Below are 27,420 nucleotides of genomic sequence, written 5' to 3' on the forward strand. Positions count from 1 at the left end.
CCAAGTTTGAGAAGTGTGCTCCGTCTTTATCTTGCGACAATGGGATAAACTTACCTCAAATGAGAGGACGATGACCCGGTGTCTGTTTTGAATTGAGCGGGCTCCTCCACAGCTTCTGCTACTTTGTTCCTGGAGCCTCTCCTGGTGTACGGTTGCTCCGATTCATTATCCTCGCATTTTTCCTTCTCCTTGGTTTCTGACGACACCGTTTCGGACGCATCTCCGATTTTCCTGTCCCTACGGACGTATTTGGAGGTGATTTCGTCCGTGTTGCCGTAGCGCTCCGCCAGCTCCCTCCTCCTTTCCGCCTTGTATCTCGCAATTCGCTCGGCCTTGGTCTCCGGGGCCGAACTCTGCAAGGTGCCTATTCCATCCATTCTCAAAGCTCGCTTCAGTTCAGGGTTTGAAGGCGGGGGGAGAAGCTTCCACGTTGCCGCTTCAGTCGTCCTACACCGGATATGTGGATCGGCTTTCTTGCAGATCTCCCTTGTCAGCAGTGTCTTACTCCATTCAAATCATCCCAGCGCTGTAAACGACAGAGGCAGAGAGGAAGACATCATTAAAGCGCCATGATCTTAAGAGTACAGTTTCAGATGACACGCACTCTAAACCTGTGTCAAACCTCTGTGCACAAGCAGCGCTCGCTCTCTTCCAGCTTTCGTAGGAAACTGGCTCAGCTGCAGAGCTGCGAGCCAAGCCCTGCCCCAGCTAACACCCCCACACACCACCCCCACTGTGAGAATGATGTCAGCCGGCTCTGCTCAAAGAGCGCCGACCACCGCAGCGAGACTCTCATATAACCTCGGTTCCATCGACTCACTTGGAGCCGGTTGGAAAGAGGGAGGAGAAAAAGTGAAAAAACACACCAAATAACAACTTCATCCCGTTTTATTCCAACGAGAAACCTTAAATTGCCCCCCCCCCCCCCTCCACCGGTCTTTTCACCTTCCCTGACCTCATCGAGCCATCTAGTCAACTTTGACTTCTCAAATACAATTTAGGAGGGTAAAAAGAAAATCAGGAGGTTGAGCTGAGCTCATTTTGTGCCCTTGAGTTTTCACACAGAGCAGAAATCCACACGTGTGGCTCAGATGCAGAGGTTTGAAAAAACCGCACTCCCATAAACGCACCGCCAAGCTGACAACGGCAAATAATAAACTATGTGCGCAGCGCTTCTGATTGCACCAAACCAAACACAGGGGCTTTCACACGGCCATTCGCCATAGAGCAAGTGCACTTAGGATGCTTTGGGCCTCCTGACCGAGGATGGCCGAGGAGAACAAAAATGATAAAGGGAGGTGTATTTATATTAGAGAGGGGCAGAGGTATGAAGTGACCCCCGAGCATCCCTCACACAGGGTTCTTACACATTTTGACCAATGGATTTCCATGACTTTTCCAGGACTTTTCAATGACTTTAAACCAAATTTCCACGACCAAACTGAAATCTCGGTATAAACATGAACAATTTAGAAAATGTTGTGCGTTTTTGAGCGTCTTTCTTTAAAAAAAACATATCAATTATTTCAAACTCGGCGTAAATGAACATGTGAATATAACATTTCCATGACTTTTCCAAAACTTTTATGATTTGAGTTTTTTCCATGACTTTTCCAGGCCTGGAAATTACCATTTTAAAATTCCATGACTTTTCCAGGGTTTCCATGACAGTACGGACCCTGCTCACATTACAGGGCATTCAGCACATCGGTTCTCACATGTATGGCCAGGAACAAGGGGGTAGGGGAAACATACAAATGAAAAGCACGATGTCTGGACCATGTTAGCAATGGGAGAAGTAATAGGGAAGGTGAAGAATGAGTCAAGACGAGAGGGAATAGAAAAGTGATTGTGGTCATAAGGTGGAATAAATGAGCTGCCTCCTCTGTAATGATGACAAACTTGAACCGATCTCTGACCCCGGCTCTGACCACCTGCAGGGCCATAAAACAAACCCACAATCAGGACTCGTGGTCCCTTTAAAGAAAATATATGTCTTTGAGATATTGCAGAGGCTAAACAGTGCTTCTCTTGAAACTTAAGTCGAACCATAAAATGTAACTCTGCGGGACGGCAGCGCACTCTCTTCTCCACGTTCCAGAACGGAGACGTCCAAGACGCCTTCGCTCTGGGAGATGTATCCTCTGCGCTGTGTGGAAATAAATTCACCATCTGCTTGCTAAATTAACAAATGAGCACCAAGCACTTACTATTACAGGGAGTACCCCCGGCCAGTTGAATCGAGCCAGAACACACCCTAGAACATTAAACCAGAATCAGATGCTAAAGCTTTTAAAAAAAAGAAGTTATTGGATATAATGAAAAACAAATGGCCGATATGCAGGCCTAATCAATCGGGAGCAATAAATCCACCTCGAGTCGGCCCTGGAGCCTTCAAGAGCTCTGCGGCCCAAAAATAAAACAATTTTGTTGGAGTTGTGTTACATTTCGGCTCTCGGTTATAAAGGCTGAGCATTTCAAGATAAGGTTCGTAATATAACGATAAAAACATCTCAAATTGAGGGAAGCGGCCGTTTTCCTCATCAAAACCTAATGCGGATTTGTTTAACTGGTCTCTGGGCAAAACGGTCCCGACTCAGGACGTCGGCTTCCGTCCCGTGCCCTCGCTCACATCATTCGCCGAGGTCGCTACCTATAAAAGGAGTGCTAACGCTCGTCCTCGGAGACCCAGAACAGCGAGGCTGCTTTGTTTGGAAGCTGCTCGTGTTTTTGTAAGTAAGGGGGGGGGGGGCTGAAAACACAGTTGTTAGTCATACAAGAACAATTATCATCCCTATCAGAAAATGTGAACTCACCCGGGAATTCGTTTCGGGAGGAGTTTTTACGCCGCCGAAACAGCCCGAGGTGTCTTTACCGATTTATGGTTATTTATTTAGAAGTACAGATAAGTGGAGCGAGCAGAGACGTGCAGGAGGACCGAGACGCAGCAAGACGGCTCCGAATGGGCTTTAGTGTGCTTGTATTGTTGTTGTTGTTGTTGTGTATTTTATTCAGTCAATCAAATCAAATACAATACAATATTATTCTATATAATATACAAAAGAGAAAGACTGAAAAGGTAAAGGTAGAAGCAAAAAATGCTTATAAATTCCTATCCTAAATTAAAATCAAATAAATCAGAAAATGAATATAAAATAAAGAAAAAAAATAACATAACAAAGAAAATAAAAGAATATATATATATACACATACATACATATAAATATATATATATACATACATATAAATATGCATACACACATACATACTTCCACATACATCTTCCATATAAATACGTTTTTAATCGCATTTATAACTCTCAAGAATTGTTTTATAAATAATTCCCTTGAAAACCAAAAAGAAGTTCACCATTCTCACATCCATTTCAACATTATTCCATATTGATCCAGCGAGTAAGAATGAAGGCGGACGGGGGGAAAAACCCTTATCACCGTCGAGGGGTCGCTGTCGAACAGAATGAAAAGAGATGGAACTGCTTTTGTAACTCCGGCGAGAGTTCGTCTGTCTTGCTCAGAATGCAGTTGTACCAGTCCTTCCAACAAATTCATACTGGCAAGAGGATTCTGCTCCTCTAGGGCATGTAAACAAACAGAGTCGTCCGTTTCCAATCACGGGAGTTTTCTCTGACCCTTTTCTGGCCGTTGGGAGTCGCTCCGAAAGACGAGAGGAAGATCCGTCCCGACAAAGCGCAGATGTGTCACTTCCTGACCCGTATCCTCCTTCACGAATACTGGATTCATCAGGAAGTGTTCCTCATAACGCTGGCAATCGTCCAGAAGCTTTGAGGGCAGTGAGAAAGGCTTTAGACATCCCGTTGGCTTTCAAAACACGATCAGATTTAGCATCATCGTTTCCTCTAATAGGGCTAAGTGCTCCATGATGGCCTCATATTCAAATATTTACTCCTCTGCAGAGATCTCCAGTGATTGTCAGCGGTTACTTTACATTGCATAAGCCTGCTCTCGGCCCACTGACCAATGCAATATACCACAAAGGCAGAAGTTGCAGAAGACGGTTTAAAGACGATTTAAAGTGTGTGAGGGGGATTGTTGTGCCGTTTTTCATTGAAGGTCAATTAATAGTTTCCTATTTGACCCACAGCCCGGTCATCAACTCCCCCCCAATGTTCCAAAGGTGTTCAGTTTAATTGATTACAAACTAGAAGATATTTAATAGTATGCGTAGGAGCCATTTTCTTATGTTTTTGTTACTTTGGACCTCCCACCACTAGGTGGGGCAAGTTTGCTTTAAGGTGTCGTTTGTCCCTCCTTAATGAGGTGAAGTGGGAGGCCAGGTGTTGCTGATTGACGAGACCTAACAGTTTTTGACCGTCAGAATGTGAGCCAGGTCTGTAGGTAATGTCTGAACTTAATGATTGTTAATAAAACCACAGGACAAATTATTGGGACTCTTGGTCTTACTAAAAACGCATCTAAACCTTCGACAATGAGCAGCCAGTAGTGGCCCACGTTAAGCAGGTAACGGGGCCACTACAATATGCATTATATAAACAAGTGTGTCCATACACGTGAACTGTTAATGTTTAGGTCAATTTGGTTAAGTCCCCATTGTTTTTAGATAACTCTTTAGCCAATGCACTATGTATCTATTACTTTTATTTCAGTTGTTTATCCATTTGTTTCATCTATCTATTTTAAAGGTAGACATTACTTTTCTCTGCGATCCTGGTTGTGAAGACTCACTGTGGTCTGTGGTGTGACTTACATTCTGTGTTTTAATTTATAGCAACATTTTGAAAAGGTGAGTGAGCTAAGAACATCAAATGCCAGGATGTCATTGTTACTCTCAGGCCACTGATGTCATCATCTCGATGGGTAATGACAAGCAGGCCTGCAAGGGGAAAGTAATACCTGTCACACAGATCCCAGAGCGAGCACATGCTCATTAGCTCACTGATTCATTCCAGGAGTTAGACAGAAAGCTGACCTGCGGCCCGCCAGCCTGTGTGTCTTTACTTCACATGTCCACACAAGAGGACAGAGCAGGAATGAAGGCTGCACCCGACACAGAGACAGTGGATTTGCATTGAAAGTATAGTATAGTATCGTATTTGACTCTTCGAGAGAAGCTTGAAGAGACAGAGCGATCTGGTCTCCTCATTGGCCCGGGCCAGAGGAATGCGCTTGCCAAGCTCAGCTTTTACATATTCAAATCGCGTGTCAAGTTGAACTCCACTGGATGTCGCAATGTTTCTATTATCTTCCCTGAAACTCTTCAGTAAGAAGATTTACACCTAAAATGTCCACCTCTGTGACGTTGCCCTCACGCTCCACACCGTGTGTGTTCCACGCTTTGTGTGAAGACATGTTGCCACTGAAAAGCTTCAGGAATCCACATAAAGTCACTGCAAACAACAAGGAGACCTTCTGTGCAAAGAGAGAGGAGGCGGTCTAAGACACGGCCGGCTCCAAATAAAACACATTAATTCCAAGGGAAGAGGGCGGAGAGAAGAAACTTTGCTCCGCTGAGAAAACCAGGTGCCGGTGCAAAGTCGGCAGGCCAAAACAGACCGACTGGCGCAGCTCGAGGGGAGTTTCCACCAAGGTCAGCGACAAAACAAAAGATGGAAGTCTCTTCAAGGCCGAGGAAATCGGAGGGAGTTTTTAAAAGTATTTTTACCTTGCCTTGAGGTTTGGTCACGTAATATATCCCAAAAACTGTCCAACATCTTGGTGTCAAGGTGGGAGTGGAATGAAAAACACTTTTAAATATATTATTCAGCCCATGCATCTTTAGAAAAGTACCAAACCAGACGAGTAGTTTGGTAAGGGCCCTATGATCTGTACACTGCACAGTATGTTGCACGTTTCTGTGCATGGATGTTTATGACTGCAACCAGGTCATGTGACCAATCATTGGTCATCAGTCCCTAATCCAATAACTCCATCTTGAAAATTACGCATTAGCTCAGGGGTCAGGAACCTTTTTGACTGGGAAAGCCATAAAAGCCAAATATTTCTAAATATATTTCATTGAGAGCCATATAGTATTTTTAACGTATAATAAATTAAATATGTCTTGCTTTTAATGCGACTTCTGGTGCTGCATGATGCTAGGGGGGGGGGGGGGGGGTGCAGGTGACTTTTTCTTTGCTCCGCCCCGATGTGCGCCGGCACGGCGAGCCGAGAAGTGTTAACGCGACACGTAGAGACAGAAATGACATGCTGTTGTTAGATACGATCAACAACACGTTTAGTTTAATAAAAGAACAAAGACGTCTTTAAGAAAAGGACCTTAAATTACTTCTGCTGTAATCTGGCGCGATAGAGAATATTACAGGGGGGCGGGCGGAGATATATATTTTTTTTAACTCAAAATTGTCTGGGAGCCATATGCCGTCACCGGAAGAGCCATAGGTTCCCGACCCCTGCATTAGCTGCTCAAGGATCCATCCAACCAAACGAATGCATCGGAAACCGTCTGGAGAGGGGGCGTGTCCAACGTTATCAAGCCGCCCTCAGACGACAATCAACCACGAACTGAGTGGGCCGTGTTTCTCATGAAATATAAATCGCTCGGGACGTGGCGGTTTAACTACTTTGCCTGAAACCACAAGCAGAGTGCAGTTTGAATTGCAATGGTAGAAGCTCTCCATCCGGTTGAAACAGGCCTTCTCTAGTGAAGAGCTTCAAAGCCAGATTGTGTTTGTTCCTCGTTCACATGACTCAACTCTCCCCTGGTTTAAAACCGTAAGGAATGAGGAAAGCGGGGGAAAAGGGGGTGTAGCGACAGGGAGTCGGGACCCGCATGTGGGGCGGGGGGGCGGGGGTGTTATGAGGGTCGTTCAAACCAATTGAAGGTTTATCTATGCGTTGAGCGTCTGAGCCGCATGAGGGAGCATGCAGGTTCGGACTGTTCTGATAATTCTAGCTTTCTTGTATCGAGTGGAATATGAAAGGCTAGCGTAGCTTCTCTTTGTTTTGCTGATAATACTACCAAAGGCCGTTAGCTCCGCCTAAATGCATTTATTTCGTCTAATTTATCAAGTATTTAACACGTGTGTTTTCAATCACACATGCAAAACACAGTTTGCCTTTTTTTTTTAAACGAGTCCCCAGAAAATATTGTTTGGGAAAGATGATGCAGGGTGGAGGACAACATAGGAAGGAAAGAGAAGGGCGGGTCCAACAAAGAGAATGAAGAGATCGGAGGACCAGGAAAAGAGGAAAAGAGGAAAGAAGATGGAGAGGGTTGAGGAGCGAATGGGATCGTGTGTGGGTGGATGTGATCACTTTGTGGGGGCATGTGTCTCCGGGGTGCCAAGGGGCCCCAGTCTGGTGGTACGTGGGTGGAGGGAAGACAAGATTTGCTGCTGAGGAGGAGGAGGAGGAGGAGGAGGAGGAGGATAGGGCAAATGCCTGGGCCCGAAACTAATCCACCTCTCCCCCTCCCTCCCCTCTCTTTCTCACACAGACACAAACTCCCTCAAATCCCTTTTACCAGAAGTCCTGCTGACTGTCGCCAGTCACCCGAGAGGCAGTTGACATAACAACCCCCAGGGTCCTGATGCCTGCGCTCGGCTCCGGCTCAGTAACCGACACTGTGAATACTGACCGGCTGGAGGCGGAGCTTCCTCTGTCACCGGGCGAAGAAGGTGTGCAGCTTTCCCTCCTTGAGGTCTTTGTCAAGGGGGGGGGACAACAGCACATGTCAAACTCAATAAAGCAAGAGCATTTACCACATAGGAGCATCTGTGTGCTCCTCTATTTATTTAGTTTTGCTTTTTTTTTTTTTACAGGCTCGCTCTTTGTCCGAGCCTTCCGGCTTTCTGTTTGTCGTATTCAAAGGAGCCAGTAAATGTGACGTATGGGAAGGCAAAACAATCAAACTAGCACACACACACAAACACACGCACACACACACACACACACACACACACAACTAGAGAATCACAATAACAGGCCAACAGAAATACACTCACACACACACACACACACACACAACAAGGCTGCAATCATGGAAGCTGCAGTGTGGAGGGAAGGGCGGCTTTACGAGGCGTTATCTCGCTCTGGGATCGTACGACGGCGCGCTACGTTGGATTCTTTTCAGGAGTTCCTGAGGGCCGGGAGCAAACAGCCACGCGGTTGTTTTACGGGACGGACGTGCGATAGGAGCTCGAGTTTGCTTCCCTTTGTTGCTCTCTCACGTACAGAGAGCGTCGCCTCGCTCGAGCAACGCTCCGAGGGCGCTCCATTCGCCACTCTCTGACCGAGAGTCTGAAAAATGTGCGGACCGACCGAGACGTTCGTCGGGACGCTCAATCAAAGTCTTTAACTATTTTAAAAGTCCAACAAGGCCAGAGTAGAACTGATGATGCATTGTTCCTCTTCTATGTATCCACCATTTATTTCACCGGTTCCTAAATGAAAGAAGAAAAAAATGGATGACAACGATTATTTTTATTCTATTTAATGTGTTGTACTATCTGGAGCTCGAGTCTGGAATAAAATATGAATATTACACTCACGATAACGTGCATTCATTGACATGTTTTAATCATTATAATAATATGACGGTGGTTTGACTTCTGCACCAACGCCATTTATTTCGTCCGTCGCTCTTACTCGCACGTCACTACAGTGAAAATACGGAGCTGTGTCGCCATAGAAACGCATATATATAACGCAATTGTCCCGCTTCTCAACAACTTCCCAACATTGACTTCATCCCCAGAGTGGGCCGCCTGGAGGAAACAGACAAGAGCGAACAGTGAGGGCGACATTAGGGCGGGGCGAGGGGGGGTGGGGGGTCAGTGGGGTGGAATGTCTCATCCGGTGAATCCTGCTGGTGGGGTCTCTCTCTCTCTCTCTCTCTTGCTCTCCGCTGTGCAGAGCAGACACCATCTGGCCGGCTGGAATGCCACCGAGCAGGGGGTGGAAGGGTTAACGGGGTCCTTGCAGGGGGATGGGTCTCTCTGGCTAGGAGATGCAGTGTTACACCGTCGTGGCGTAAACCATGTAATGCCAACTAAACCCCCTTTAAGTGAAAAACAATGCGCTACTAGCAGTGTCATACTGAAAATATCACATTTTACAGTATAAAACTGTCCGTGGAGATTACAGTTGGAACACTAACATATTGAACCATTGAAATCCTAGTACAATACATACACTTGTGCACATTTACTGGCAGAATAAGCGGCACGAGGGCAGTATTTCGAAATAATTTGTTGCAAACGTGTCCCTTAAAGATTGATGTTGAGACAAAATGACTTTGACTATATCCCTTCATATGGTTTACAAAGATACATTTGCATGTGTATGTTTTATTAATGGGCGACATCTGTCGCTCTCGAACACGAAGGCGATGTCACCCAGGTCGCCCAGATGCTCACTTGTTTCCCCCCCGAAGGTTTTACTTTCAGTCGTCGATGGCGTCGGATGAATTTCTGCTCTGGCGCTGAGCTAAAACAAAGTGAAATGTAGGATGGAGAGAAGCAATGCCGCTGCCCCCCTACACATGGAAACTATTATGGGAGCGCAAATCAAATGTAAAACTAAAGTATAACCATATGTTTATGTGCCATGCACATATTACACCGGCTGAAGGCGCTATTGAAGTGGGCCTCGTCTGTGCAGTTGCTGACCGAAAGCAGTTAGTGTCTCGGTGATGAAGCTGGACGCGGTCCATCCTAACTGCTGGCGAGGTTTATAAATATGTCTTGGGGGGATTAGCCTGAGGGTAACCCTCGAGCGCGCTCGCCTGAGTTCCTATTGCGCACTTTGTCACAACCCTTCCTGCTTTCTATAAATATTTGTACTGCAGAATTTCTTGGCTGTGCAGCGGACATCAAACCCTTCCGAGAGGAGAGCGGGTCAGACGGGAGAGGAGGGCCGGATCTCTCGCTGGACTTTCTGCTGCCAAGTTTTGCAGTTCATCTGCAGCCTGTTAAGTAACACATGGAGGTGAAGCTTCAGACTCACAATGCTCAGGTCAAAGATGAGCTGACCAACCAATACTTTCATGAATGCACTTCATGTTCTGGTGCGAGACGGATTCACAGTGGAGGACGTTTGAAGAAGGGCCACTGTTCCTGAGAGGTTTTATTAAGTAGGGCCGCACATATGAATGCAAGATAAAACACTGGGAAGCCTTGTGCTCCTGCGCTCTCGGTTTGAATCAGACACAGAAGCAGCTTTATTGACCGAGTATTGCTTCCACACAGCGGGAATCTGATGTGTGTTGCATCTCTGTCAATGTGCTGAAACAGAGAGTTAACAGCGAGAGACGAGGACCAAACAGTCCTGGGTAAAGACTCGACAGGACTGTTATGGAGACAAGTAGTAAAAAATATAAATATTATATAAGCATATACACCAAAGAACAAAAGTCAAATTAAAACCAAATGATTTTATACAATCCAAATGTTCTTTAAATTGTAAACAATATGAGGTTCGTCAGATTGACGGCCTGTGAGAAGAAACTGTTCCCCTGTCTGGTTGTTTTGGCGTATAAAGTTATGTCACAATAGTTGCAGGTATGCATGATATGAGAAGTTTCAATGAACTGACAAGAGGGACATTCGTTCATATGTAAAGCATCACAGCGCCGATCCAAAATCAATATAAATGTGAAACCGTGCTCATTTTGAACTAAACGGAGGCAATCTGGGCACACGAGTGCTATTCTGTTTCTTTCCCTCTCCAATCCTTGTTAAAAAAACAATAATTACTGATTTAACCCTCCTGTTATGTTGCGGGTCAAATTGACCCGTTTCAAAGTTTGAAAATCTAGGAAAAATACTTCTAAGTACTCTTTCTGTATAAAACTTCTTCTGCTTACCTTATTTAGTGTAATCAACGTTAAAAAAAATACAAAAAAAATATCATGTATTTGCAACCACCCCATGCAGGTATATATAACTGATGTTCCCGGGTCAATTTGACCCGGCTGTGAAAGTGAAGGCTAAAAGTCTTCAGAAGAGTCACGTTTAGACTATTTCTTTCTTTGTAAATGTAGGACAGTCTTTCTTACTCCCTCCCACCAAGTTTCAACACACACACTCACACCAACACACACACACACCAACACACACACACACCAACACACACGCGCACAGACACCAACACACACATGTCAGCACACACACAAACACACATATCAGCACACACACACACCCCGTTCACAACCCCATATATAAAGTTGTACACATTTCAAACTTCAAACAAAAGAATCAGGTGGTTGTTATGGGAACCATCTCTATCCTGCTGTGTGCCCATCACCCTACATGAGAAGCACACTTTACAGACTAAACAATGTTTATCATCTTCTAACTTCCCCCTAAATACACCTTTATTGGACATGGGACACTAATGTGAGGGTTTCTTTCATGTCTCAACTAATACATATGTAGTATAGTACTTCTAATATACTGTCTGTCTGACTGGGAGAGACACACACCCTGTCTCATCCCAATCTCAGACCCACACACATTCTCTTTCTAACGACCCCAGCTGTGCGAGAAATACAGATACTATTTTGACGGGAACCTTTATTTTTCCCTGCGGGAAAACTCCACGCACGCCTTAGCAGGGGAGGGCCAAACATACAAAATGGTTGCTGAGCAGTCCTACAACATTACACTCTGCAGATACATACGACTGCACCAAGAGGATGACTGTGTGCTGGCCTTTGGTCATCATTTTTCATATAATTTATGCATCTTAACACTAAAAATAAACATAACTAAAGTTTACTTTCAATACAAATCCTTTATGACTCATTTGGCTTGATTTTTAGTGGGCGGGTCATTATGACCCTGAACAGCACAGGTGTCTCATCTCTATTTATCTACATCACCCCATGAAATTTTTTTTTTACAAAATGCAAATAAAATTTAGGAGAAAATACATGTTATGGTAGACTAATGCAATTTAGATTTAGATTCTTTCAATGTTCCTAAAAAATTGTTTGAACATGTATTTTTCATTAAAACGAGTGAGTGCTCCTGATTGAAATCTGATCTATGGAGGGGTAAATAACTCAATTCCACTAAAAACTGATTTAATTGTTAGGAATGTTGTTGGTGATGATATACAAACTATAGTTTTTAGAATTTTTTGGTTTCTGACCACTTTTGGATGATTCAACATTAACCGGGTCAAATTGACCCGGGAACATCACGGCTGTATGTAAGAAACTAACATAACAGGAGGGTTAAATCTAATTTACAATCCTAATTTAACAAGAGGGTTGTTGACATCCTTTCGAGGTACACTCAGTCAGTGCACCGGACCGACTCTCGAACTTACGCCTACATGGAAGGAGGTTGGCAAGACGGCAGCAGAACCTCCACAATAAAAGCCCAGTGAGAGACCGAGAACTGCTCTGAAGCTCCCAGAGCGGGGGAAATCCTCCCAGGAGCCAACAAGCTAAAGTGAACAATTTCCCTCTTGAGGACTTGTTCTAAAGAAGAAACAAAAATAACAGCAAGTCGATGTGACAAGACAAGTCTCTGCAGCAGGAACCCTCGTCCACATTGCGTTCCTCCACGCTGCAGAAAGCCCTTTTCCTTTTTCCGTTGTTGGGAAACAAAATCTCTGTGGGGGCGACGCAACGCAACACCGCCCCCGGACTGACACGAGGCGTTCAGGCGAGTATAAAAACTCACCGCAACCACAAAACACACACTTCTGCTTGACAACAAAAGAGGATCTGTGTCATTGTTTGGGGTCTTTAAATGGTTCGCCGGTCAAGAGCAGCAGAATTATGTAAGTGTGACAGGAGCCACTCCCTGCTCCGACGAGTTGTGCTCCAGGCGCTAAACTATGCACAGGCTGGTTATCAACTTTCTGTTATTTCTCAACACAACATCAGTAACACCAAGTGGCATGCTCTGTTATTAATTAGTTATAAAAAAAGTAGCCCCCACACACATGTGCAGTCTTGCTCAGTGCCTGAAACTCAAACACAGTATCTCTTATCAAGGCCTGCATACATTTGCTTTTTCTGTCTTGCTCAACACCAGCTGCCGAGCACGTTTTTGGTAAACCTGTTGTGACACAGGCCGCCGAGATGCCAGGGAGTGGGAAAGTTACAACCCGGCAAGCCTCAAATACTATAGCCGTCGGATATGAAGCTTCGATCGGTTTCCTTCTATTCCCCATTCGAGGAAAAACATATATTTGTATCTACTCATTCACTGATTGATAGCACTTTTTCATCTGGTGATCTCCTTTCTCTCACTTGAATTACATTATCTAGAACAGTGGTCCCCAAACTAAGGCCCGCGGGCCGGATGGCTGAACAATACCAGAGACGCATTCGGATTTTTACCTTCGCATTGAAAATGCGGAAGGTAATGTTTTGATCGCCGTGTATTTATTTATTTATTCATTTGTATGCGTGTTATTCGCATAACACAAAAAGTATTAAACCGAATCGCATGAAATTCGGTGGGATGATTGGTTATTATCCGGGGACCATTTGATTAGATTTTGGGATAGATCGGGTCAAAGGTCAAGGTCATGAAAAGGTCAAAATCTTCTTTTTACCATAGCACGGTCAATTTGTATCCAATTGGCATGCAACTAATGCCAACATGTTCATAATTCAATGCCCAATATTGTGAAATGCGAAGGTATGCGCTCTACCGAGTGCCCATTCTAGTTTTAAATGTTATTATTATTATTTATTTTTTAGTCTGGCCACGCAAATCCTCGACTAGCCCCTGTTAAATAGAACGGAATAATGGCGACAAGCTTAGGTAAGATCCCGGAAAGGGTTATTAATATTTGGTTATGTGGCTTTCTGGAAAACAACACACTTTTACTGTTACAAACTGACCCCGACCCCCATCGGAGAAGGGAAAAGTTATGTGGCCCTCACAGGAACAAGTTTGTGGACCCCTGATCTAGAACGTAGACCTCTGAGTGCACAGCCTGGTGACGAGTAATACGAGGCAGGCCCGGGTAAAGTCATGGGGAAAAAACCTGCTGTTTGAAATGAACGCTGAGTAAACAAAGGCGACACCCCACCAAGAGTACAGTCGCCATATCGCCAAGGTCTCCTCCACCTCACACACAGACATCGCCCAGGCGGCCTGCGAGTATTTGCAGAGCCATGGCAGGTTGACACAGATAAACATGACTTTGATTCCAAACAACGGCGTGCCAAGTGACATAAGCTGGTCCCTGGTGGCATTACTGTAAGCCTGGTCAACACAGAAGAGTGGCAGACATGTCAGCTCTCACGCTTTCTTATCACGTCGTTTTCACAGGTGATATATACATATTTTTTGCAGAACTCAGTCCTAAATGCTCAGCCCTCTCTGTCACTGTTTGGAGAGGGTCTGACTCGACTCAGTGAGTCTCTGTTGACCAACTTGCCAAGTCCGAATGGAGCCAGTGCAAAGTGTGAAAGGACACAAACACAGCTGGCTTGGACGTGCTGTGATTTCTAAAAATATAAAAAATAAAGGCCTGATTTGAAGCGTCGTTCTCTTACATGCATTATGTAAAGAGCGATAATAAACCCTCCTCTGACCAATGCAAAGGCAGCTGTTGTGACGCGAGTATGGAAATAAACAACTGCGCCTCACATCCTTGAATGTAACATGTGAGATATGAGTGTGACTGATGTGCATTTCCTGAAACAGACAATTAACATCGTGGATGTGTGGCGACGCCTCCGGGGGAAGTCACCCTGCAACAACACGCTCGTAACACACTTACAACACAAACTGCCTCTGCAACGTACCTGCAATCCTCCAGCTCGAGCGTCCACGCACACACACACACACACACACACGACATCCACGGAGCCGTCGGCGTGGGACTGTTTGAAGGTCTGATTATAGCTGCTCGAACTCAATAAGCTTCCACACTATCCTGCACGTTACCGCTAGCTAGTGTGACGCCTGGGAACTTTCACGACTGCGCGAAACGTTAAACGCACCGGACAGGCCGACGGGACCGGGTCCTCGAGACCGAGTAAAGTATACGAAATATATACAAAATCGAGTTATTTTTGCGCCTTTATGAAATAGTTTGACTTCTTCTTCTCATCCTCCGCCGAAGCTAACGGGAGACGCGGCTCTGTCCTGCCCGGGCAGGGTGCAGAGGCGGCAGTGAAGGTTGCTGTCAGGTCCAGTCAGTCGCTTCAAACTTAAAATGCCTTCTAGCTTCTGATTGGCTTAAACTCAGCACGGTGATGCGTTCAGGCGCCTCTTGTAAATGGCGTCTCCGAAATATGACTCCAGCGTCTGTACGTGTAGAATGCAAAAGAAGCTCAAGGTGAGCGCAGAGAAGTTAGCGTCACTCAAGACCGCACGTGTTTAGCTTCGTCTACTTACCTGAGTATTTTTTAATTTAAGCTATTTTAAACCTAAAACAAAATGTGTTTTTCTGTAACTAGTATAATTTGTTGTAAAATATGTTTTTAAAACGTCCCACCCTTAAACCGTGTTTACTTGTTAGCTTGCATCCCGTCTAAAAGTTTATTTAAAATGGGATTCTCGTCTCAATTTAACAGAATATGTCTTTTTTTTTATTATTGTGAGGTGCCAAAAAATGTAAAAACTATCCGATATGGCTCACACACAATTAATGCATGAATGAGAAACAAATCCCCAAATTATGTGTTGTATCTCTCTTTCCTGTTGATATAATAATCATCTTTTGACACCTTGAATTAATATTGGGAAAGGAGCAATTTGGGAACAACCACCCAACGGAGCAATTTGGGAACAACCACCCAACATCAATAGATTAGTAGCATCAGCTACACAAATGCTATTAACAATACTTAAACAGACCGAAAAAAGACATTTATTATATGTTATTCCACTTACTTATACGTGTGTTACTGGGACTGTTACTTGTAGTGGGGTATTTCCCATTGTAAAATCCCTCCTGTGTTTTTCTGAATACTTGTTATTGCTGCAACTGGACTATTGCGTCACACATAGCTGGGTTTCAAAGCATGTTATCAACCCATCTGCTTTTCTTTGCCTTTGGGACTAATACTGCCCACGCAGGCACACATTTACATTTATATGTGTCTTTCGCTCTCAACAACACAATGCAAAGCAGATGATATCTGCATCTGCACTCCTAAAGAGTTGCTCGCAATAAAACGTCGTGATTGTTATCTTGCAATGCCCCCTGCTGTTTATATTTCGATACTGTATGCACCTCTTGATTGTGTAACTATGAGGGGATGTTGCGTGGTCCAAAACAGTGGTTAACTAGAATGGGCACTCGGTAGAGCGCATTCCTTCGCATATCACAAGATTGGGCATTGAATTATGAACATGTTGGCATTAGTTGCATGTCAATTGGATAAAAATTGACCACGCTATGGTAAAAAGAAGATGTTGACCTTTTCATGACCTTGACCTTTGACCCGATCGATTCCAAAATCTAATCAAATGGTCCCCGGATAATAACCAATCATCCCACCAAATGTCATGCGATTCAAGAAGATGTTTACCTTTTCATGACCTTGACCTTGAACTTTGACCCGATCTATCCCAAAATCTAATCAAATGGTCCCCGGATCATAACCAATCATCCCACCAAATTTCATGCGATTCGGTTTAATACTTTTTTAGTTATGCGAGTAACACGCATACAAATAAATAAATAAATAAATACACGACGATCAAAACATAACCTTCCGCATTTTCAATGCAAAGGTAATTATATTATATGTAGCCTGAAAATAATCACCATCTGTACTCACAAGTCCACCACGTGGCAGAATTTAGCAGCCTCAGCTCTACTTTTGATGGTGACGATGGTCTTTGTTATACTAGTTGAAGATTGCTGATGTGAGCATGCAGCTCACAGCACCACTGTGTCTCCGTACAGCTGTTAGTAGAACTTGTCTTTATATGATGGATTAACCTTTAAGTGCCAAGGAGATTTTTGCTTCAATTTAATGTATGCTGCTTGAATACATATTTGACTCAACAACAATTTGTGAAAACAATGTCCCTTTACACAAGATAATTCAATTAAATTGAATTCAATTCAATTCAATTCAGTTTATTTGTATAGCCCAATTTCACAAATTACAAATTTGTCTCGGAGTGCTTTACAATCTGTACACATAGACATCCCTGCCCCAAAACCTCACATCGGACCAGGAAAAACTCCCAAATAACCCTTCAGGGGGAAAAAAAGGAAGAAACCTGCAGGAGAGCAACAGAGGAGGATCCCTCTCCAGGATGGACAGAACAATAGATGTCATGTGTACAGAAGGACAGATTTAGAGTTAAAATACATTCAATGAATATGACAGAGTGTATGAATAGTTCATAGTAGGCATATTCCACGATGGAGACCTCCACGATCCATCAGGCAGATGGCGGTGGGGAGGAGGAGTGGGCGGAGTCTCATGTCCCCAGATGTTATGTAAAAATACTGTTATTAATTAGTTACTGGCTTCTCCATCATGTCAGAAATAATCATTTCCTGTCGCAGAAACGCTGAAAGAAAGACTTGATATCCAGATAAATAATGTATTTACAAATAGAATTCTTATTCAAGTTAATCCAGTTTATTTGTGTAGCCCATTTTCACAAATTAGAAATGTGTCTCAGAGTGCTTTACAATCTGTACACATAGACATCCCTGACCTTTGACCTCACATCGGATCAGGAACAACTCCTAAACAACCCTTCAGGGGAAAAAAAGGGAATTCAGCTTTTATTTCTTGAATTGATTGGTGACTGAGTTGTTTTACAAAATGTCTTTTTTTAGTCTCAATGCACGCTGGTGGTGATGACATTCGATGAGCACGATGGTTTCCATCTTCACCACTTCTCAGGTTAGTTGGGGAACATCAAGCCCACCTGTAAAACACACAGCCGGTAATGCAGCTGTCAACCACGTCCATCATCTCTAATGAACCTGCATGTGTTTCATGTGTGACGTTAAGTATTCAGCACGGCTGCACTTTGCATTTCTGTATTTTATCTAAAATGTTATTGTTTTAGTGAAGTTCACAATTTGCTGCTCATGTCAGAGTGATTTCTTTCTGCTATAATGAAATAATTTCCACCAGCAAACGGAAATGTATATCATGAATCTGAGCACATCCGAACTGTTTTCAAGGAATTGTTTAGCTTTTAACAAGGTAATTTTAGATAATGTGATTTAGTTTACCCCCTTATTAACTTATTGAAGCCCAATGATTCAATGCGTATATTAGAATCCTAATTACCTTCGCATTGAAAATGCGGAAGGTTATGTTTTGATCGCCGTGTATTTATTTATTTATTTCTTTATTTGTATGCGTGTTATTCGCATAACACAAAAAGTATTAAACCGAATCGCATGAAATTCGGTGGGATGATTGGTTATTATCCGGGGACCATTTGATTAGATTTTGGGATCAAGCGGGTCAAAGGTCAATGTCATGAAAAGGTCAAAATCTTCTTTTTACCATAGCACGGTCAATTTTTATCCAATTGGCATGCAACTAATGCCAACATGTTCATAATTCAATGCCCAATCTTGTGATATGCGAAGGTATGCGCTCTACCGAGTGCCCATTCTAGTTGGCCTATAGAATAGGGCCTCAAAAAACTCTGTAATGACAAAGGTATTCGGAGACATATTAATAATCAAGAGATTCATTCTACTTTCATATGATGAGCCTCAGATCATGATTGACTTCTTTTCAGCGGAGAGGAATGCTGTGGATGGCTTTGGGCTTTGAAATCACAGAATAACAAGTGACGTGTCTTGGCAGGAGGAAATATTTCAGTATTCTTTACCTTGTCTGGGCTCATATTAGGACACCTCCAGTTGTACAGATAGAAATGTAGACTCTTGTCCATGACGCTGAACTTTAAGCTTTCCAGGAAACTCTTGTTATCCATTACGTCGAGCGCAAAGAAGACGTCAAACCCTCTCTGTCAGCGAGGAGAGGGAGCATTTATTTTGTCATCACATTTTAAATACATGTAATCTTAACTAAAAAAAAACTTGTGTACTTTAAAAAAAATGATTATTTATTCTAACGCACTCACAGACTTAGCCAGGACCAGCGTGTCCTCCATCAGGTCGACCGGGTCTGTGGCGGTAGCGGCGACGTAAAGGAGATGAGCCGCTCTCAGCCCGGTGTGGACGGGGTGATTCAGCACCCTGGAGGAGACGCTGGAGAAACTCACCACGTCGGTCAGCGTGCCAGCTTCACCCTGCGTGTGAGAAGTGGAATACACTCTTACCTGCCGTGGCAAGATGAGTTAAACCCTCCTGTTGCCTTTCGGGTCAATTTGACCCCATTCAATGTTTAACGTCGGTGTTCTTTGGGGTCAATTTGACCCCAGGCTGTTTTTCACTCCGTCAAACATATAAGAACTAGAACGGGCACTCGGTAGAGCGCATACCTTCGCATATCACAAGATTGGGCATTGAATTATGAACATGTTGGCATTAGTTGCATGCCAATTGGATACAAATTGACCGCGCTATGGTAAAAAGAAGATTTTGACCTTTTCATGACCTTGACCTTGACCTTTGACCCGATCGATCCCAAAGTCTAATCAAATGGTCCCCGGATAATAACCAATCATCCCACCAAATGTCATGCAATTCGGTTTAAAACCTTTTTTGTTACGCGAATAACACGCATACAAATAAATAAATAAATACACGGCGATCAAAACATAACCTTCCGCATTTTCAATGCAAAGGTAAATATCAACTTTTTTATATATTTAAAGGGCTATTTAGGTAGTCAACAAACACACATAAAGTACCTCACACTGAAACTTGGGAAACAATATTAATTCAAATAATTTTCTGGAGGTTTTAATTGCTGGGGTCAAATTGACCCCGAGGGTAAAAGATGTTAGTAAATATAACAGGAGGGTTAAACTGTACGTAAAACATCGAGCAGTGCTCTTCCAGCTCCGAATAAATTTGAATTAACATCAACAAATTGTGAGACGCCAGACCTCTACGACATAGGTGTCGATCACACTCTCCCTGGGTAGCAGCCAGTGCTCTACTTCCTGCAAAGACAACATGGAGCTGAGGTGAAACTTGCGGAGGTTCGCCTGCAGCAGTGAGTGGACCCCCATCACGTCTGCTTGAGTCAGAGGGCGCAGACCTGGAGTCTTTGTCACCTGGGAGAGAGAGGAGGAAAAACACTGTCAGGCAGCTGAAGATGCTGCATCAACATGTTGGACGCAACCTTTTGGTCTGACTGCTGTCAGGTCAATGTCAGACTAGAATGGCACTACTGGGGTTCAGCCTCTAGGTGGCAGCACACACTAACCTCAGGCAGACGGTAGAACTTGAGAGCTCTGTGCAGCTCCATGTTCTGCCTCAGACCCGGGTAGCTCACCTCGGTCAGCTTTCGGAGATTCAGAGGCCGAAGCCAGAACCTAAAATATTGATACAAAAAGATTAGATGTACTCCTCATTGTTACAAACATGTTTGGAACAAATAGCACAAGAACTGTCCTGAAAACAGAGAGACTGCACGTGACAACCACAACCAGATATATTAGAGTCATAAAGATAAGATAAGATAAGATAATCCTTTATTCATCATAAAGATAAGATAAGTTAATCCTTTATTAGTCCCACAGTCGGGAAATTTCAGGATCACAGCAGCGGGTGCACGTTAGAGCATTAATAAAAATAAAACACAATAACAATACTAAATACTAAATACAGAGGAAACTAAATATACAAGGGGAAAACAAAGTAAAGTGCAGAGTTTGCCAGGATCTCCAGGATCTACTGCAGTTTGTTGTGCAGCCTGACAGCAGCAGGAAGGAAGGACTTGTGGTATCTCTCCCTCAGACGAAAATAAATAAATAAAAGATAAAGATAAAAGATTTAAAAAAATAAAGATCCTAATGGTGGTAAAGACCCTGAAAATGTATTTCTCCATAACATGACACATTCATGACTGAGTTAACAATGAAATACCAAGTAAGATTTGGGGTTTCACACTCAAAAACTCCTGCTTCACCAGGACTAGGTGGGTGTGGCTTACACAGATCTGATTATTAATTAACTGGGACCTGGCACTTTTCTCACCTTCCTCCAAAATGCAATCCGCTGCTCCGAGCGAGGAAACAAAGCAATGACAAAAACAGAAATCTGCAATGTCAAATGACCCAAATTCCTGTGACATTTTGTCCTCGAGTCAAAACGGCATTAAAAGTGCTAATTGTGTCGTCACTTTCCCTTTGAATCAAATGTGAATCAACCCCGTCTCTTACCTGCAGGAGCTCAGTGGTGTGGGCAGCACGATGCCGGCTGTGTAGACGGCCTGGTAGAGACCCTGCTGCTTGACCCGTCTGGTGAGCTCTCGGATCAGAACCGGGGTCATCCGCTTGTGGCGCAGCTTCTTATGAACACACAGGAATTTGACCTGCGACATGCGCTTCTCCCTGCAGGAGAGCACGTTTTGAGCATTCGCTTTGAGACACATAAACACAATTGCTTCAGTTTTTGTCTTCAAGTGCTCTGAATGCTGATATAGCTTATGATATATAATTCACACACACACACATACACACAGATCTTTGAATACATTTATGAGCTACTCACGTCTCATACATGCGCACATTTGCAGGAAGAGCGGCAATGAAGCCGACTAATTTGTTATTGGCGTGTACTCGTACGCCACAGTTCCACTGGGCCATCCAGTTAGGAGGTTGTAAAGCCCTTAAGAGGAAGAGAGGGACATAGTCTGCAATATGTGTCTGTGAACGCATACAGGGTTTAATGAACTCGGATTAAGGACAACTCTTGATAAAGGGATTGAGCGCGAGATGACTCAGCTGAATAAATACAGAAGATTTCTTGAACCTCAAGGCCAAAGACCTGAGCCAGTTCCTGGAATACTAATGTTAATTCTTCAAATCAAAGTCAATTTTTGTACGGTTTTGTTCCCTGAAGTATATCGTTTACGCAGATCACAAAGGAATCAGTCAGCAAGGTGAAGTGAAGCGATTAGAGGAGGCAACTTGTTTCTCATTCACGGTTTGTCGGAGGGTCAGGATGGAAAGTTGAAATGCATCATTCCGTTAGTGCAACTCAGAGGCTGACGTTAATGTGTTGCCGTTGTATAGAGCAGTTTTAACCCTCATGTTACCTTAGGGTCAATTTGACCCCATTCAATGTTTAAAGTCAGTGTTCTTTCGGGTCAATTTGACCCCAGGCTGTTTTTCACTGTGTCAAACATATAAGAAATATCAACTTTTTTATATATTTAAAGGGCTATTTAGGTAGTCAACAAACACACATAAAGTACCTCACACTTAAACTTGGAAAACAATATTAATTCTAATAATTTTCTGGAGGTTTTAATTGCTGGGGTCAAATTGACCCCGAGGGTAAAATATGTCAGTAAATATAAAGGTAACAGGAGGGTTAAACATTGAATGGGGTCAAATTGACCCTAAGGCAACAGGAGGGTTAAGGTGTGTTCACGCCAGACGGAGGTAAAAATGTTTTCAACAAACTTTATGAATTAAAAATGGAGATAACATTGGGAACTAAATGCATGCTTGAAGCTTACCACTGCAGATACTCCAGCGAGAACTCACACCTCAAAGTGTTGTCATCCTCTTCCCTGTAGTTCTCGTTGAGAAGAGTGCAAAGCTCTCTCAACTGCAATGATAGATGGACTGCATGTGACTCAACTTATCTCTAGATTCACTGAATGAAGTGCCGTTCCTCTGAAAGGGAGGCGGCTCCTCACGACATAGAGAGACGTGAGGGACGTACCACAGTCGGGCTGCTCAGGTCCAGAGTGTCCCAGGAGAAGCCTGGAGGGAGGGAGTAGGGCTCCCTACGGAGACCGGCTTCAGCCTCCACTATTGGGCCATGGCTCCCAAAACCGTCACCTGAGGACGCAAATATAAGAACCATGAGGTAACTTCATCCTCAATGTTGTAATTATAGTGAAAGACTTCTGGACATCTGGTCATGGTTTTTAAATGAATGCTCTGTAATAATGACAACATTAAATAGGATTGTAGGGTCTTCTTCTTCTTCTTCTTCTTCTTATTTCCATTTATAAGCATACATTAAATAGGATTTTAGGGTATTTTTCTTCTTCTTCTTCTTATTTCCATTTATAAGCATACATTAAATAGGATTTTAGGGTCTTCTTCTTCTTCTTCTTCTTCTTCTTATTTCCATTTATAAGCATACATTAAATAGGATTTTATGGTCTTCTTCTTATTTCCATTTATAAGCATACATTAAATGGGAATTGGACATTAATGTCTATATTTTTTCCACGGAGAAGTGCATCTATATTTAAAAATGCATGAAATTAGGGAAGTGGTACAGAGGCAGTGGAGATGAACGTATCCAGAACAGCGTTTTGATGAGCATCTATTTCTTGTGCCATGTTCTCTGCCAGCGTATACCCTCAGGTGCCACACACACACACACACACACACACACACACACACACACACACACAACCAGGGGGAATACGATCACACGTCTGCCCACAGATCGTGGTGGGAATGTGCCGTAAAACCGGAGCGTGCCACTAAAATGCTAGAAGTGGTTTGAATGTTGATGGAAACAATGACGACGTTAGAACGCTCAACGGAAGGATTTGCAGAAGTCTTGACTGAGTCACACATATCTTTATATTCAAAGGAATATGTGAGCATTTTTGGTAAATATGCATGCATTCCTTCTGCAGTGGAGTTATATGCGTGGATTCGTATCATTCTTCAACAGCAAGCCTGTCCAATGTAACACATTCCACCTCTAAAGCTCGCCAAATAAAATGTCATAACTTGCAGAAAACCAAAGTGTAAAAATGTCAATTTGCCACCATTAACTTCCTGAAGTCGGTGCGGGTTGCTTGGAAGCTGTTCATAATCCCGTACATTATATCCCATTCCAGCAAAATCAACACATTTTCTCTTTTCCAACTCCTCCAATGGAGACCGGCGCACAGGGTACCGCTCTAGAGTTTTGTTTCCCCACTTAGCTTTAGGTTTAAAAAAAGAGTGTGGTTGACGTTAACTTGACTGACAAAGGACTCATAACACCAGCGAGTGTCAAGCAAGTCATGTCACTCGTGACTAAAGTGACTTACTTTTTCGTTTCAGATGTCACTGAGAGACGGTCCTGTGTTGGTCTGACCTCACACCGCCCCTCCCACCCGCCTCCGCCTCTCACAGAGTTTATACTCCGTCACATCCGAACACCGAACACCAGACTGTCTACGGGAGGGTGGACGATGCGATGGGTTGAGAACCTGGTACGACCTATAGAGACGCTACAGTGGACTATTTCTGATGCCGAGGGGCAATAACCAAACATATTCCACTGGTTGACAGACGTCCTCTTTTCCCCGGACACGTCCTCTTTTTGAGACCTAAAAAATGTGTCCGGCAGGGATTCCAAAAACGTCCGGGATTTTGCTTCGTCGGATATTTGTGTTTCTCTGGGTCTTTCACAAACTAGTTCAGTCCCATACTGCGCACTACGCGCTGTGCGTAGGGCACCAAACTTGAGGGGGCACCACAAAATAGGCAACAAAAAAAATCCTCAAAGTTATAATCATTATAATGCCGATATTATTTCAGTCTAGAAATATTAGGCACCTTTTAGGCATGTGTATCACAAAACAGGCAGAACAAGAGAGATGTTTAATCGCTCAGCAGCAACACGGATATCTCCCAAAACTGTCAGACAGATTGCATTAGTATAAGTTAGAGCAAATTATTTCAACAAATATCATCTTACCCAGTCTGGGGACCGGCTGTGTGTCCCAGAAATGGAAAGTGTGTGTCCTGGCCTGCTGCAGGGTCTTCGGCAGACTCGGGCCGATGGAGAAGAGGCGGAGGGCTCTCTGGATCTCCTGCTGCTTCATCTCCGGAAGAGCGTCCAGCTAGGGCAGGAAGAAGGAACAAGTTGTTATCATCTCTCACATCGACAATTGATGTTTGACCGTCACACAGCAGCGAAACTCAAGTTGACCCCTACAGACAAAAGGTTTCATTTCAACAGACACATGGACCTGTTTCCTACATCCAGGGACGAGGTTAGGAGTATTCACAGAACAACAAACACGGACGAGCATACGTTCGTCACTGCACGTATGCACTCACACTCCGAGGAGGACACACACCAGAGAGAACGGATCCCTGGGTCCTTCTGGTTTCCAGGCATCTTCTTTCTCTTGCTTCTTTGTGCTCCCTTTCAGCCTCTCGTCCTCTGTCATCTCCTTATCCCTGAAAGACATTTCCCCGGTCTGACGATCTTGTATATTGTAAGGGTGTATTTTACGAACTGAAAAAACAGAAAACTGAAAATACTGACGTACTTACAACAAGTTTGAATCCGTCATTGGGAGAAACTGCGAGACCTTGAAGCTGAGGGTGAGTCGGGGTGTTTTCTTACACATTCGTGGTTTTTCAGCTCTTATCATGCTGAGCAGCGATGGGAGGAGAGTGACCGCCTTAGTCGCCCAACCCCACTCCCACCCAGTTGATAGATAACAATACGAACAATTAAATACACTTCTTACAATCTTCATATGTTTGGAATAATTATGGAATAATGTTGAAATGGATGTGAGAATGGTGAACTCCTTTTTGGTTTTCAAGGGAATTATTTATAAAACAATTCTTGAGAGTTATAAATGTGATTAAAAACGTATTTATATGGAAGATGTATGTGGAAGTATGTCTGTATGTATGTGTGTGTGTGTTTGTGTGTATGCATGTGGATGCATATGTGTGTGTATATGTATATGTATGTGCATGTATGTATGTTTATATATATATATAAATATATTTTGTTTTTTATTCTGTTTGTTATTCTTTTTCTTTATTTTCTAAAAAAATTCTGATTTATTTGATTTTAATTCAGGATAGGAATTTATACGCATTTTTTGCTTCTACCTTTACCTTTTCGGTCTTTTTTTAATTTATATTATATAGAAAAATATTGTATTGTATTTGATTTGATTGACTGAATAAAATACACAAACAAACAAAACAATATGTCAGACAGCTGCTGGCAGATTACACCTGATAGTAGCTTGATCCCGGATGCAGATTTCATGAGTTGAAGTTGACCAATTGCAAAGTTCCCATAGTCTTCCACTTAACAGTCAGCAGAACTTTGTATCTCTTGTAGACATGATCATCTTTGCCTGTGTTCAGTGTAATGCACACTTTGTATACACTGACTTTTAAAGGTGCTATATAAATAAAGTTATTATTATTATTATTATTATTATTATCAGTGTGAGAGAGGTTGTCTAAATGTCTGGGGAAGGCAGGAAAGGGTCTTTTAACATCTTTATTCTCAACCAAAATTCTAGCTTGTATATAATTCTTACATTGCATGTAGTAGACACAAATAATAACGGTATGAAAGAGTTTGTGCTGGTCGTGGAGATCAAGTCCATCAGCACCGAGCCTCCGCCTGGCTGTGTTAAGCAGCTCTTTGTGTACGTCCTCCTCAGGAAACCCAAGAGAGCTGCAGTTCCTGTTGAGCATGCTGCTCCGATTCCTCAGGTGAGCATGTCACTTTGTTCAATTAACGTAGACAAATCACAAATTAACCCCCGAGGTGCTTCACAACATACCACATCCTCACGAGTGCTGAGCCCTTTGTGTGTTATATATCTATAAACCCATTTGTGCTATGAATTCTCCAATCTCCTTTGATCTAAGTGTTTTAAGCTGTGATATACATGTAGGATGGATTTTCTTTCGTTTATAAAGCGCCGCCTGAAGCTATTTCTGTCACTACTTCCCGGTTCCACTTATCTTGCCACTGAAATGCACGTATAGGGAAATCTGCTAAAAAACACCTGTCACCATTTAGTGTTGAAGGAGTGGAAGTCGTGCACTATGAAGTACTTTGGAAAGCTCATTGCGAGGTGTTTCAACTCTTCTTCCCTGTGATGAAGAGGAAGCGCCACGTCTTGAGATGCGGGCGGGACGGCCGAACGGGGGGACCGGGCGGGCTCAGCTGCACACCCTGCAGGCAGAGGATGAAGGCTGAATTAAAAAACGTCCCCGCTGAAGAACACACAACGCGGCTCTGGTGAGACGACACGGCCTCAAATAGCCTTTGTGTTTGTGTGTAGCTCTAGATTCAGCATCTATTTCTGTTTCCTTTTACTGTATCTGTGGCTCGTTTCTTGGCTTTTTCATCTGATAAAGACTCAATGTGACCCCCGAAGGTCATTCAGATTTCGTCTCGTCGCCGAGCCCTCTCTCAGTTCAATTGAGTTATCATGTGGAAAAATCATTTATCCATTTTCTCCTGAAATAAGGGAGTTCATTACCTTCGCATTGAAAATGCGGAAGGTTATGTTTTGATCGCCGTGTATTTATTTATTTATTTATTTGTATGCGTGTTATTTGCATAACAAAAAAAGTTTTTAACCGAATCGCATGTAATTTGGTGG

At 43.3% G+C, this 27,420-nt stretch overlaps 2 protein-coding genes across 5 annotated transcripts in view; both read right to left on the reverse strand.

Moving 5' to 3' along the window:
- svild (supervillin d) overlaps positions 1–15,096 on the reverse strand; it is a 55,386-nt gene extending 40,290 nt beyond the window's left edge. Inside the window, exons 1-2 of the mRNA XM_056429111.1 lie at positions 14,740–15,096; positions 55–526 (exon numbers count right to left, since the gene is read on the reverse strand). Of these exons, the coding sequence (XP_056285086.1) occupies positions 55–377 (323 nt within the window). The 5' untranslated portion in view covers positions 378–526; positions 14,740–15,096. The remainder of the gene's footprint in view (positions 1–54; positions 527–14,739) is intronic.
- Positions 15,097–16,904: 1,808 nt separating this feature from the next.
- LOC130204102 (glycylpeptide N-tetradecanoyltransferase 2-like) lies at positions 16,905–25,642 on the reverse strand. Of its 4 annotated transcripts, none has more exons than XM_056430618.1 (12): positions 25,322–25,619; positions 25,123–25,225; positions 24,738–24,882; positions 22,746–22,864; positions 22,537–22,628; positions 21,564–21,680; positions 21,233–21,403; positions 20,275–20,383; positions 19,952–20,122; positions 19,022–19,189; positions 18,767–18,904; positions 16,905–17,839 (listed from the first exon to the last, which is right to left on the reverse strand). In XM_056430618.1, the coding sequence occupies exons 1-12, from the start codon at positions 25,528–25,530 to the stop codon at positions 17,816–17,818; spliced, it is 1,566 nt and encodes a 521-aa protein (XP_056286593.1). In that variant the 5' UTR covers positions 25,531–25,619; the 3' UTR covers positions 16,905–17,815. The 4 variants fall into 4 exon arrangements, with proteins under 4 accessions (XP_056286593.1, XP_056286596.1, XP_056286595.1 ...); XM_056430621.1 differs by having other exon boundaries at positions 25,103–25,225; positions 25,322–25,611; XM_056430620.1 differs by lacking the exon at positions 25,322–25,619 and having other exon boundaries at positions 25,123–25,236.
- Positions 25,643–27,420: the final 1,778 nt, after the last annotated feature.

Source organism: Pseudoliparis swirei, chromosome 13 (assembly GCF_029220125.1).
Source record: "Pseudoliparis swirei isolate HS2019 ecotype Mariana Trench chromosome 13, NWPU_hadal_v1, whole genome shotgun sequence".
Taxonomy (NCBI): Eukaryota; Metazoa; Chordata; class Actinopteri; order Perciformes; family Liparidae; genus Pseudoliparis; species Pseudoliparis swirei.

Excerpts from the sequence above, each read along its gene's own strand:
- LOC130204102 (XM_056430618.1), bottom strand. The coding sequence starts at position 25,530 with ATGAAGATTGTAAGAAGTGTATTTAATTGTTCGTATTGTTATCTATCA. Across the intron at positions 21,681-22,536 it reads TCGCTGGAGTATCTGCAGTG|GGCTTTACAACCTCCTAACT; the intron begins GTAAGCTTCAAG and ends CTTCCTCTTAAG. Across the intron at positions 20,384-21,232 it reads ACACCACTGAGCTCCTGCAG|GTTCTGGCTTCGGCCTCTGA; the intron begins GTAAGAGACGGG and ends TCAATATTTTAG.